The 13,281-nt window shown below is 44.1% G+C and overlaps 1 protein-coding gene across 2 annotated transcripts in view; it reads right to left on the minus strand.

Moving 5' to 3' along the window:
* Positions 1-5,560, minus strand: part of WNT2 (Wnt family member 2) — a 45,215-nt gene extending 39,655 nt beyond the window's left edge. For both annotated transcript variants that reach the window (XM_060019958.1, XM_060019959.1), the window contains exons 1-2: positions 5,342-5,560; positions 3,013-3,239 (exon numbers count right to left, since the gene is read on the minus strand). In XM_060019958.1, coding sequence (XP_059875941.1) covers positions 3,013-3,239; positions 5,342-5,424 — 310 coding nt within the window. In that variant the 5' untranslated portion in view covers positions 5,425-5,560. The remainder of the gene's footprint in view (positions 1-3,012; positions 3,240-5,341) is intronic.
* Between the last annotated feature and the right edge of the window lie 7,721 nt (positions 5,561-13,281).

Consider the following 13,281-nt stretch of genomic DNA (forward strand, 5'->3'; position numbering starts at 1 on the left):
CAAAACAAATTTTGATCTCGGGCCTCTTCTTAGAAAAACTGATTCTTTTTAAAGCCATTGCAATATGAAACAAAATCCAAATCTAAATGGTGATATTTAGACTTCCTGATGTGTTACTATTGAAGTTTCTCTAATTTTTGGTCTGAGATAAGTCAAGCAATGTTTACTAAGTGTATAGGGTGGGACAGGCAGCTGGGAAGGCAGAACACTAGAAGCTAGGCTTTCTGGAAGGTTACGGGTTGTTCAACTCTTTTCTTTTTAAATGCTTGCCTTTTTTTTTAACAAGGATGAAATCTAATCACCTTTTTGTTTAGGCTTATTCTAGAATTCTGAAAGTATATGCAAATTCTTGCAGGATTATTTTTGAGTTTACTAGTTCTGTCTTTACATTTCTCTGCCCGTGTCTGGTGATAGTCGTTTGAATGAGCAAATTACGAAAGTTCCTAAAAATCGGTCTGCCTTACTCTTGGTCTCTGAAGCAAAAGAGGCAGATGTTCTCCATTTCTCTATGACCACAGGATATGTTAGTAACTTTTATGTTCTTCTTATATGTGGTACTGCCCTTTGGCTTTCCTATTTATCTATGAGGACATTTAGGTTTCCGAAGGAGGAGTTCTTTACAACTCTAAGATGTGAATTTCCCTCCAAGCAATTAATTGTAAAACTCTTTGGATAGCTTCATTGGAATTTCGTGATTATTTCCAGGATAAGCTACCTTAGGCCAAATTCAGCCTTCCCATAACCAACACAAAATCATCACTGACAGTCACAGGAGTTTACGTAAATGTCCAGGAAGAAATCTGGCCTTCTGTGAAGATTGGAAAGAAACTGTGTAGCATGAGTGTTTTAAGTTTTGAGTACTTTGGCAAAGCGTTCAGCTTCATCTGAAAGAAATCTGAAGGGAGTACAGTTATAATCTCTAATTTACCTGAAGGCTTAGCCTAAGTCAAACTTGTTCTGCTTTCTCTATTTATAACCTTTTCCCTCTCAGCCATTCTACAGCTCTGAAGAAACAAACATTGCCAAGATTAAGTTGAATGAACCTCCAGCTTTGGCATATACACTCTCTAGAATCAGTGTCAAACTTGCTTCCTTTGACTTGCTATGGAAAGGTTTTTTTTTTTTTCAATATGGAGACATCTTAATGGATTTTCATAGACAGACTCTATAGGTGATCATTTTATAAATGAGAAGTACACTTAATTTGTAATCATTGGAAAATGGTTGAGACCTTTGTAAAGGAAAAATCCTGATACATCTTTAACACCAAGAGCCTGTACCTAATATATGCAAAGATGTATTGTGCCAGATATTTGCAAACTCTCTTTGATAAGGTCCAGCACTTTAATTGATTCACTGGTGAGTTGATCTAGGTGAAGTCTTAAAATTCCATGTAGTTGAAATTTATTATTATCCTTTCAAAAATGTTGTGATGTCATATCAAAACTCCAAAAGGAATGCGGAAGAATGTTCTTAAACCAGAGAATAAAATTGCAGAATATCACAGTAAATTAACTTTAGGGGTACACTAAGAGTGAGAGTACTACGCCCTTGGGGGATTTTAGAGACATTCAGTTATGCATTTGGCCTCATAAAACCCTAGGGCTGTGATGATTACCTGATAGAAACACGCTCCGTTAAGCATTACCAAGTGCACAGCCCGAATGATTTTCTTAGGATTGGGAGGGGGAGGTGGGCAAAAACAAGTGGAAAGTTTCCTGTTTCTGGGGTTCGCACATAAACTGTTGTGTTTTCAGTAAGATTTCCCAGTAGCAAATGGGATGTGCTACTTCTTGGAGAATGCTGCTAAGACCAGGTTAAGGGATGGGGATGTTTTGAAAATAAGATCTGATTTTCAGTTAATTTTCTCTGATTGTGTACAAGTTAGTAAGCTACTTTCCACATTCAGAACTTTTAAGAAGTTTATTATGTAGTTAGATAATGTTCAATGTGCTTTCTAAAAAAGAGAAAGGAAGAAACCACAGGCGTACCCCATTTTATTGCACTTTATTGCGCTTCACAGATATTGTTTTTTACAAACTGAAGCTTTGTGGCAACCTGCATTGTCAAATGCTGGTTACCATTTTTTAGCAATAAAGTATTTTAAAATTAAGGTATGTACATTGTTTTTTCAACAGTTAATAGACTACAGCGTAGTATAAACATAACTTTTATATGCATTGGGAAACCCAAAAAATTCGTGTGACTTGCTTTATTGTGGTGATCTGGAACCAAACCTGCAATATATCCAAGGTCTACCTCTGTGTATTCATGGTTCCCACCCCTACCCTCCATAAATATCCTTCTGCTTAAAATGTACCTGGAGAATAGGCACTCACTACAAGTTCATCCATCCATTCATTCAACCATTCAATGAATGAGTGATGCCTACAACACACAAGGTACCAAGTAAGGTGCAGGGAAAGCAGATGAGTTCCTGCCTTACAGAATTTACAGTTTACCGAAAAAAAATGCTTAATTTAGAAACAGAGTGACCCGAAGCCGAGTAGCCGAATGGGAGGTCAGAGGTGTTGAGCAGAGATTTGTCTCTGCTTCTTAATAACACTGACTTGTTATTGTAATAATGACCATCTATGGCCAATAAAAGATTTGGGCATTCTATCCCAATCTTCTGCTCATTTCCTTCTGGAAGTTTCAAGTCCCAGAAAGAAGAGTTAAAAAGTCAAAAGCGCTCTGTGGCTGCTGCGTCCTTTCTTCTAGAGACAAAATCTGAACCTGGAGGGACAGGCAGGGTTGTGACTTGACGTGGATGGACAGAGCCAAGAATAAAAAAGACACCAGCCTGGGGCACTACATCCTCCTCCCAAACTTGAGACAGACAAGTTTCTTGATTTCTCGAGTCCTTGTCTCGACGGGACAAATGGCACCCAACAGAACAAGCTTCTGACTGCATAGCATGCAAGACAAGATGAGCAGGGACTTTGAAGACCAAATAAGGGTGTGTGTATATGAGGGTAGAGCCCATGAGCTGCGTGAAGGCGGGAGACTTACTTCGAAGCAGGACCCTGCCGAAGAGGCTGTGATCCCTGTCCAGGGTGTTGCAGTTCCAGCGGTGCTGGCGGAACTGGTGCTGGCACTCTGCCGTCCACTCGGCCACGCCCAGGCCGATGGCACGCATCACGTCCGGGTGTCGGTGGCACAGCTGCCGCTGGCGGCTCACCAGGCCTGGCACATTGTCACACATCACCCTGGAGGAGCCACCTGTAGCTCTCATGTACCTGGGAAGGACCAACACGGGGGAGAGCACAGAACAGCGAGGCCTCACGTGGTGTTTCCCGGGAGAGGGAAGAGTTCAAAGCAGCATTTCAAATATGAATTCCTATCTTTTGGGGGATATTAGAAGGCAAAGGTTATTTAACTTTAGTTCACTGGAGAAGCGGCACAGCAGGCATGGTGAGTGGTCTGGTAGAAGCCACCCCAAAACGGAGTGCTGACTGTTTCTTGGATGTGAAGCCGAGGCCACCAGATGATGCTCTGGGCAGGGTGGGAGAGGCAAGGTCTGCAGTTGGGGAATGGGTTGAGGCGGGAAGGGGCAACATGTTTTTGGAAGACTTCTTCCAAGAAGACTCTGATCTCAGTACACAATGTGTCTGGACTTGGCTTTGGAGGAAGCCGACCTTTAGAAGCTCCTCACTGCCATTTATTTGATCTAATGTTTAAGTGTCTTAAACTGTCTGTATCTGTCTAATCAACACCTGCCGGTATCTGATGTTATCCTCTCTGCACAGGCATGCCTTTCTTTTCCTACTAAAGAATCTGTTAAATATTTCCATTTTCCAGCTCTTTTTGGCTTTTATAGAGAACCTTTGGGAAAAAATCTTTCTATTGTTATTAAGGACACTAAATGTTTGGAAGAATCAAACAGTGTTATAGCTCCATAAAGTACTTTTGAGAAGAAACTTTAACAAAAAATTACATCATCATCTCTACCCAGATGTTCTCTATTAGTTGTGAAATGTTTAGAAAGGTACCTTTTATATAACCCAAGCTGCCATAGGTGTCTTTTGAAGCGATCAAACAAGGAGAATGTCTTTTTCTTGTATTTTCATTATTTTATATGATCATAAAATCATTACAGCTGTGACTCCCCAAAAATATATTTAAGTGACAGCTGAGAGACAATGTGACAAAAAGCCTGGGCAATAAATAATGTTTATACACCCATGGAGACAGAAATAGTCATTTTATTGAAAAACGGTCACTCTGATAAATCAATCTTTGATCCTATGTCAGTAATGTCAAGGCTAAACGCCTTTCTGTTCAAAGTGGCTTAGGAAGGAATTGAACCCCTCTTCCCATCCATGCTTTCTTTGCTTTGCTCCTTTGAAGAGCTCGTGTCTTCCTAAAGTTCCCTGCTCCAGTCTCTCATTTGGCTGCGACGCCTTACTTTTGCCAGATTCTTTTAAAAAACAGCACATCATAACAGATAACAGGTCTTTCTGAATCAGTGTTTTAAGTATCAGTTCGGAAGTTTTTAGGTGCAAGAACGCTAAAGAGCTCTCAACTCTCTCTCTTCTCAAGATGAAGGAGATGGAGATGAGTTTCTGGGTGGGGAGAGCCTCTCCCTTTGGAACTTTTAAGGATGCTAAGACCTGTTACGTTTCAACGTTCCTTCACTATGCAGAATAAATCGAAGATCCACGTATAAAGGACAGCAGCAAATTTACTCTTTGGGGTGACTGTGGTTTCGAACTGACATCTTAGAGCTCCCGGCCTCTGGAGCTTCGCATTAAGGCGGTAGTCTCTACCTGGAGGCAGCAAAATGTTCTTCCGCCCCATTGGGGTGAAGCACTAGGAATGTGGAAGGACGGGAAAGAAGGCAAAATCACACGCTTCGGGTTCTACCGCTCTTGCCCGCCTGAATTGCCCCGTCGGTTTTTATCTTGAGGGTTTTTTGGGGGGAGGGGAGCATGGGGGGATGATAGTAGTTTTGGAGCTAAGTTCACCCACCCACCCACCCACACACACACGCGCGCGCGCGCGCACACCCGTCTGTGCTAGTAGAGCTAGAGACCCGGCTAGCGCTTGTCTCAAAGATCCCGATTTTGCTGTCGCTCAGCTGGATCCAAATACACCGAACATCCGAGCTCTCAGTTGAGGGGGAATGGGGGGGGCGCGGGGGGGTGTTGAAGTTGTCGAAGCTGGAATGGGCTTCCGAGGAGAATCCAAGGGGCAATAGGAGAGGGCAGCAGCTTGGGTTCGGGTCGGAAGCCGTGACTGCCGCGGCCGCGGGGAAGCGCCGCCGGGAAGCGTCTATGTGGCCCCTGCGGGCTCCACTCCCATCCCCAAAATACCCCGGCGCCCGTGCGCGTGCACTTACCACCATGAAGAGCTGACCTCAGGGCTGAGCCAGGTCAAGAGCAGAGGGAGCCAGAGCCAGATTCCACCGAGACAGGCGTTCATATTAACCCCCTTGCGTCCGCATCAGGTCAGACTCCGTGTGCGGGCGCCATGCGTGCCCGGAGCAGAAGCGCTCAGCGCCGGGAGCGCCTCGTCACGGCCGCCGGCGCCTTGCCGCGCCCCCGCCCCCCGCTCGCGTCTGAGGCGAGTGGCGAGACTCGCTGATAAAGTTTCAAGCGACCAGCGGGGCGAGCGATAAAGGCCAGCCGGGGCCGCCTCGCCCACAACCAATTCCCCAGGCGCGGCGAGCGCGGGCTGCCGGAGAGCTCTGCGCGCCTCCCGCGCGCCCCGGTCCCTTCAGCTCCCCGCCCGCCCGCCCAGGCGCAGCCAAGGGAGGGGGCGCTGCGCCGGGTAGGATGGCGGGGGGGTGGGTCGCGCGGTTTTATATAAGGGTGGGTGAAATGATGGCAAGAGAGGTCTGTGGGTGAGGTGATGCGGGGAGGGAGAAGCACCTCTGCGTGGCCTCGAGCACCCGCGGAGGCAGGCACCTTTCGGGAAGCTCCGGGCCAAAGAGCATCAGTGGGTGCCCCGCCACAGGACCGAGCGCTCCGGATAGGCGAGGCTACCCTCCGGCAAACATAAGTCACCGAGCGGGCAATGTGGGGAAAGGAGGGAGAGGATAGGGATACAGCTGTGTACAGGAGGCAAGAATCCAGAGATGATTTTCAACTCATCCCTCCGCTTCTCTTCCTAATACCGAAAGGAGGAGCAAGCCCTCGTAAATCTGGAGCTAAGCAGGGCAAGGTTGGAGAGGGAGGGTTCAGGCCTCAGGGAAGTGAAGACCTGTGGCCTTGATTCCACGGTGCTGGGCTTATATATAGAGCTCCAAGGGAGGGGAAACGGGAAGGTCCCTGACCCTCCGGACCTCACCCAGGCGTCCTCGGCCGAAACGTCTGGGGAAGATGCGGTGTTTACGCACACCCAGCTCCTCCACGGCGCTGTAGAGCGCAAAAGATCATGCAGCGAGGAACTGAGGCAGCAGGAGCCCGCCGAGGGTCTGCGCCCCAGCACCGGTCGCGCCTCTTGCCGCCCTGGCGCTCAGCTTTTGCTCCTTGCGGAGGTCAAGGGACTATCGGTCCTGATCTGGGCCCCCGCAGGGCCAAGAGAGACAGGCTTGAGCCCGCGGGTGGAGCATCTTGAGCAGCAACTGGCTTGTAGCCCCGCCGTTTATCACCGGAAAGGAAGGAAGACCAGGAACTCGCGGCGGCCGTGAACTGTTCCATTGCTCTTTTCCTGGGGCGGAGGAACCCGCCGCCCGCCCGCGGAGCGTGCCTTGGGGAATGGGGAATGTGTGTGCGTGTTGGGGGTGGGGTGGGCGCTGCATTGTTCGCAGGGCGTGAAGGGGTGGCCGTCCAGATAGGAAAGACCGGCTCTCCCCCCACCCCCTCCTAGAGCCGAGACTGGCCGGAGCATCAGCCCTCGCTAGGCGCGAGCGCGGTGAGAAGCTGGACGGGGCGAATCTCAGAAATGCCAAAAACCTGAAAAATGCTGTCATCGCCACCCCCTTCCGCCCCTTCCCCCGCTGGTCCCTGGCAGGTCCGGCCCCTCCCAGGCTGACCCAGATACATCCCCGTTTGGGTCCGGAAAGGGAGGGGAGGGAAACAAGTACCGCGCCACCCACGACTCGGGAAGAGCAGGGCTCCGCGCCAGGGCCGCTCCATATCGCTGGGCCACGACCCAGGGGAAGTTCTGATCGGTCTGTGCCGGGAGGGAGGGAGGGGCAGGGGAGGTGGGGGTTGTATTTCTGCTCACAGTGCGTGCACAAGCTCGTGTGTGTGTGTGTGTGTGTGTGTGTGTGTGTGTGTGTGTGTGTGCGTGTGTGTGTGTGTGTGGGAATAGGAGGTTGGGGGAGACGGGGCGAGTGATGTGATGGGCATCAAAGAGCAAGAAATATCTCATTAACCTCTGTGCTTATGCTCATAAACCTCTTCCCTGGGTGAAGCAGAAGAATAAGTTAAAATTCACTTCCATCCTCCTTCGTCCACAGTCTCTCCACTTCTACCAGTGAATAATGTAGGGATGTGGATGTGTATGTTGGGAAAGGTAGGCAGCTGTATGCTTCTCTCATGGACAGTGAGACCTGAAACTACCTAAAAAGCTCAACTCAAAGCTCCACCCACCTCAGCACATCATGTTCTTCCAGCTGAGGGGAGTTAGAAATACATGGAGTATGACTATCAGCTTAGAGGCCTTTCCTCTCCGCCCAGGGAATTATTGAGTGGCCAGGAGATCTGCCCTTCAGTTGTTGATGAGGCCAATGGAATGACCTAAACCTGAAACAGACCTCCTGGAATAAGAACAGGACCATCCCCAAAACTAATTAAATCCACTCCAAAGGGCTTTATCCTGGGGCAGGAGAAGTACCTCATGACTTGCAGAGAAGAAATCAGCCTTGGTGAATGGCAACTGCTGAAAAAGTTCAAGAGAAACTAAATCCAGATGTGAAAAAGGTCCACCCAAACACTCCTTCCCGACCTGTCTAGAGGCAGTCTGGACCACGTGACTTGTCCCTTCCAGATCTGTGATTCCATTTCTCTCACATTCTCCACCCCTATTCACTTATGACCTACTATTAGACCTGTACAACTTCGCTTCCTGCCCAACAAGTCTGACTTTTCTTCCTCCTCATCTGTACCTGTGCACTTTGCAGATAGAGTGTTCACTACTAGAAGAAGTTGGGAAATGCTCAAGAAAATTAAGAGGAAAGAAAGTTATTACAAACCTTGCTTCTCCAATAAAAACTACCATCCTAAGGAAGAGTTGATAAATATTTAAGTAAATTGCACATGACTATAGCCTTGCTATAGCAGATGATGAATTAGGAAAGACAGGGTTCAGAGTGCCTTTAGATCTATGAATTCAATATCTGATTTTTGGTTTCTTCAGTGAGAATTCTCATTGAATTGACTGTAAAATTCATTTACAGTATACAGAACCCAATTCTCTTTCTGGATATTAATGTTAGTTTGCTTGTAACTTTAGTATAGCATTGTAGCCAAATGAGTCAGTCTATTTTCTTAGTTAGATCCATTGTTTGTCTAATCTCCCAGGGCAGAGAGAGAACTAATTTACTACCAAACCATCTCCACCCTTTAAAAATGGACAGTTACTTCTTCAACCAAATAGTCATATGTGTTTCAGTCTGAACTGGTTTCTTCCTAACGCAGTGACTCTTAATTTAGCTACTCACTAACCAGTGATTCAAAGGTCTAGTATTTCCAACTTAGAATCAATGACCTTAAGAAAGAACACTGTGTATTAACAAAAGGTCAACAATGGGAAAGAAAAAAATATATATATATATAACTTTCTAAATCTAGTAGTATCATATATATAACAACAGAGGTAATATATCAAATAAAAACAATATAGATCATTAAAACTTTTTTACTTGCTAAGTCTATCCAACTAAGAGCATCATATACATAATAATATAGATTAAGTTTGAAATTTGAAGTGTGTTTTCAATGCCCTTAAAGGCATTAACCGCTTTCCCCTTTAGTCACTCCTAAAATTTTTATTAAGCACACTCTTAGCTAATCTTTGTCAAAAATTGATTTTATGAGGGCTTCCCTGGTGGCACAGTGGTTGAGAGTCTGCCTGCCGATGCAGGGGACACGGGTTTGTGCCCCGGTCCGGAAAGATCCCACATGCCGCGGAGCGGCTAGGCCTGTGAGCCATGGCCGCTGAGCCTGCGCGTCCGGAGCCTGTGCTCTGCAACAGGAGAGGCCACAACAATGACAGGTCCGCATACCGCAAAAAAAAAAAAAAAAAATTGATTTTATAAAAAGTTCTAATATCAATGATTTAAATCTCAGTGTGCATTTAAATTAATGTGCACCAAAGACTTGCTTCCAGCCATGAGAAAGTAATAGGTACATGACTTGTTCTCCTACTGAAAAAAAATATAAGACTGGACAAAATGATAAGGCAAATCTTTTCAGGCATTGGGTAATAGACAGCACACAGCTATGATCTTTGACAGAAGGAAAACACCTGAGGTGTGCTCCACAACTATCCCATAACTGTCCTGAGTTTTCTGCTGAAGGACACTTTTTTGGGGGTGCAAGAAAGTGGAAACAGAGCAGTAGTCTTAGTTAAGGATAGAGGGAGTAGAGGTCTGGGCTGCTGAAGCAGCTGAAATTGGCAGGGTAGAATATCTGAAAATAGGTAGCTGTGAAAGAGAGGGTCCCAAAAGTCTACATGGTGATTCACCATGTGTCCTTGGTCAAGAGCTGGGCTGAATATAGCCATGAGAAGACTCTAATGCCTAGCAGAAATTGCTTTCTGCATGTCATGCAGCGTTGAGAGACATTGGAGTTCCAGCTCAGTGGGGTAGAGAGACCTTATTAAGCACTTCAGGCATTCATCTGAGATGCCAGAAAGGCATCCTTTAAGGGTCATACCTTAGTATAAAAAGCATGTCTTAGAACAAAATTCAAAATTTTGTTTCCTCATATCACATGCAGTAACAAAGAATAAAAACAAATCAGACAGGCCAAGGGGAATTTACAAGGATAAAACCAACACCCATTGAAGGAAGATAACATTGTATCATTTACAATGTCAAGCATACAATAAAAAATTAATAGGCAAGTGAAAAACCAGAAAAAATGTGATCCATACTTAAGAGAAAGCAGTCGAAAGAAAATGAGAAGGCTCAGTTGGAGGAACTAGCAGGAAATAAATTTTAGCATAACTCTTATAACTATGTTCAAGTATTTAAAGGTCACAATGAACAACTAATGGAGAATCTCAGTGGAGAAATGAAAGCCATTAGAAACAAATGAAAATCTAGAACCAAAAGTACAATATCTGAAATGAAAAATTCACTGAATGGGCATAACAATGGAACGGAATTGGCAGGAGAAAGGGACAATAAACTTAAAGATAGAAGTTATATAATCTGAAAAACAGAAAGAAAAGATATTGACAATTAAAGAAATGTAACATCAGATATCTGCAGGACAAGACCAAGCAGTTTAAATACATGTGCAAGTGAAGTTCCAGAAAGAAAGGAGAGAAAAATGTGACAAAAATATTTGAAGATATACTGCACCAAATTTGTCCAATATGATAGAACACATCAATTTACAGACCCAAGATGGTCAGAAAACGCCAAGCAAAATAAATACAAAGCAAGGGCTTCCCTGGTGGCACAGTGGTTGAGAGTCCGCCTGCCGATGCAGGGGACATGGGTTCGTGCCCCGGTCCGGGAAGATCCCACATGCCGCGGAGCAGCTGGGCCCGTGAGCCATGGCTGTTGAGCCTGCGCGTCCGGAGCCTGTGCTCCGCAACAGGAGAGGCCACAACAGTGAGAGGCCCGCATACCGCAAAAAAAAAAAAAAAAAAAAAAAAAAAAAAAAAAAAGCATATCACACCTATATACATCATGATCAAACAGTTTAAAATCAAAAAGGGGGAGAAACAGCTCTAAAGCAGCCAGAGGGAAAAGATACATTAAATATAGAGGAGCAAGAATATGCATTACAATTGACTTTTCACTAGCAAGAAGACAGTGGAGCAGCATCTTTAAAATGCTGAAAAGAAAAAATGGTTCACACTGAATTCTACAATCAGTGAAAATATCCTTCACAATTGAAAGAGGAGCTCTTCTTTTGTTCTTCCCCTTACCTTGGGAATAAGGACTACACTCCACAAGCAAGGGCAGAACTGAAACAGAGCACCCCAGTAGTCTAAAACCAACTCTTGACAGGATCAAAGTGAGTCATAGGTACTCTATTTGCAAGCCAAAAGAAAACTCAACCCTCCTTGGAGGAACATAATTTCATTCAGGGTCTCTACAAATTTTCATCTATTATATGTAGCATCAAGTCTAAAAGTTACAAAACAAACAAAAACCCAGTAAGCAAATCAACAGAAATAGAAATAGACCCACAAGTAATTTAGAGTTTTGATTTATCTGAGGACTGCAAAATAACTGAAATTTAAAAGTTCAGGGCTTCCCTGGCGGCACAGTGGTTAAGAATCCGCCTGCCAATGCAGGGGACATGCGTTCGAGCCCTGGTCCGGGAAGATCCCACTTGTCGCAGAGCAACTAAGCCCGTGTGCCACAACTACTGAGCCTGCGTTCTACAGCCCGTGAGCCACAACCACTGAGCCTGTGTGCCACAACTACTGAAGCCCGCACGCCTAGAGCCCATGCTCCACAACAAGAGAAGCCACCACAGTGAGAAGCCCACGCACTGCAACGAAGAGTAGACCCTGCTCACCACAACCAGAGAAAAGCCCCCATGCAGGGGGCTTAAAAAACAATTAATTAAATAAAATAAATTAATTTAAAAAATAAAATAAAAGTTCAAACAATAACAAGTAATTTTAACAGAGAGCTGGAACCCATACAGAAGACTTCAATAAAACTCCTAGAACTGAGGGGAGGAGGGAAGTTAAGACTGAAATTGAGAATTAGATAGATGGATTGAGGAACTATCTAGAATCAACAAAACAGTGGACTAGTAAACCAGAAGAGGTGAATAAAAAGTATCCAGATTAATTCACAGAGAGAATTAAAAGGGTATAAAATACAGAACATAAAATAAGATACAGCATAAGAATGTCTAACAGACCATTAGACATTAGACACAGAAAGGTGGTCAGAATTTTTGGCCTGAACCCAACTGGGTTGATTGTGTGCTAAAACAAGAATATCAACATTTTCCATAGGATTTAAACAAGACCTAGATTCTCTTAACATTCTATTCAAAATGTCCAGGATGCAATCAAAATTACTTGGCATACAAAAACCTGTAATGTTCCAATTCAAATAGAAAAGACAATCTACAGACACTAATTCTGAGATGACGGAGATGTTGAAATTATCAGACAAAGACTTCTAAAGCAGCTATGATGAAAATGCTCCAAGAAGTAATGATGAATACTTTGGAAACAAATGGACAATAGAAAATATCAGCAAAGAAACAAAATGGAAAAAGTAACCACACAGAAGTTTTAGAACGGAAAAATATATGTACTATCTTCCACAGTGACAGGGTGAAATATTTCACTGAATAAGGGCAGTAGCAATATTGAGATGGTAGAAAAATGTGTGAGTGAACTTGAAGATATATTATCTTCAAGGATGAACAATAGAAATTATCTAGTCCTAACAAAAGAAGGAAAAAACAAAAAAGAGTGAAAAGAAATGAACAAAGCTTCAGGAATCTCTGAAACAATTCCAAAAGGTGTAATGTGTCATGACTCCTGGAAGGAGATGATAAACAGTCTATTGCAACAAAAAATATTTGCAGAACTAATGGCTAAAAATTTCCTAAATTTTGTCAAAGGCATATACCTAGAGATTTGAAAAGTTCAGAGATTTGAAAACTCCAAACAGGATAAACCCAAAGAAATCCATGCCAGATGCTGGGAAAACTGGACAGCTACCTATATGTAAAAAAAAATGAAATTAGAACATTCTTTAATACCATACACAAAAATAAGCTCAAAATAGTTTAAAGACCTAAATGTGAGACCTGACACTATGAAACTCTTAGAGGAAAACAGGCAGAACACTCTCTGACATAAATTGCAGCAATATCTTTTTCAATCTGTCTCCCAGGGTAATGGAAATTTAAAAAAACATAAAAATAAACAAATGGGACCTAACTCAACTCAAAAGCTTTTGCACAGCAAAGGAAACCATAAACAAAATGGAAAGACAACCCACAGAATGGGAGAAACTATTTGCAAATGATGTGACTGACAAGGGATTAGTCTCCAAAATTTACAAACAGCTCATGCAGCTTAATATCATCAAAACAAAGAACCCAATCAAAAAATGGTCAGAAGACCTAAATAGACATTTCTCCAAAGAAGACATACAGATGGCCAAGAGGCACA

The sequence above is a fragment of the Delphinus delphis genome, chromosome 9 (assembly GCF_949987515.2).
Source record: "Delphinus delphis chromosome 9, mDelDel1.2, whole genome shotgun sequence".
Lineage (NCBI taxonomy): Eukaryota > Metazoa > Chordata > Mammalia > Artiodactyla > Delphinidae > Delphinus > Delphinus delphis.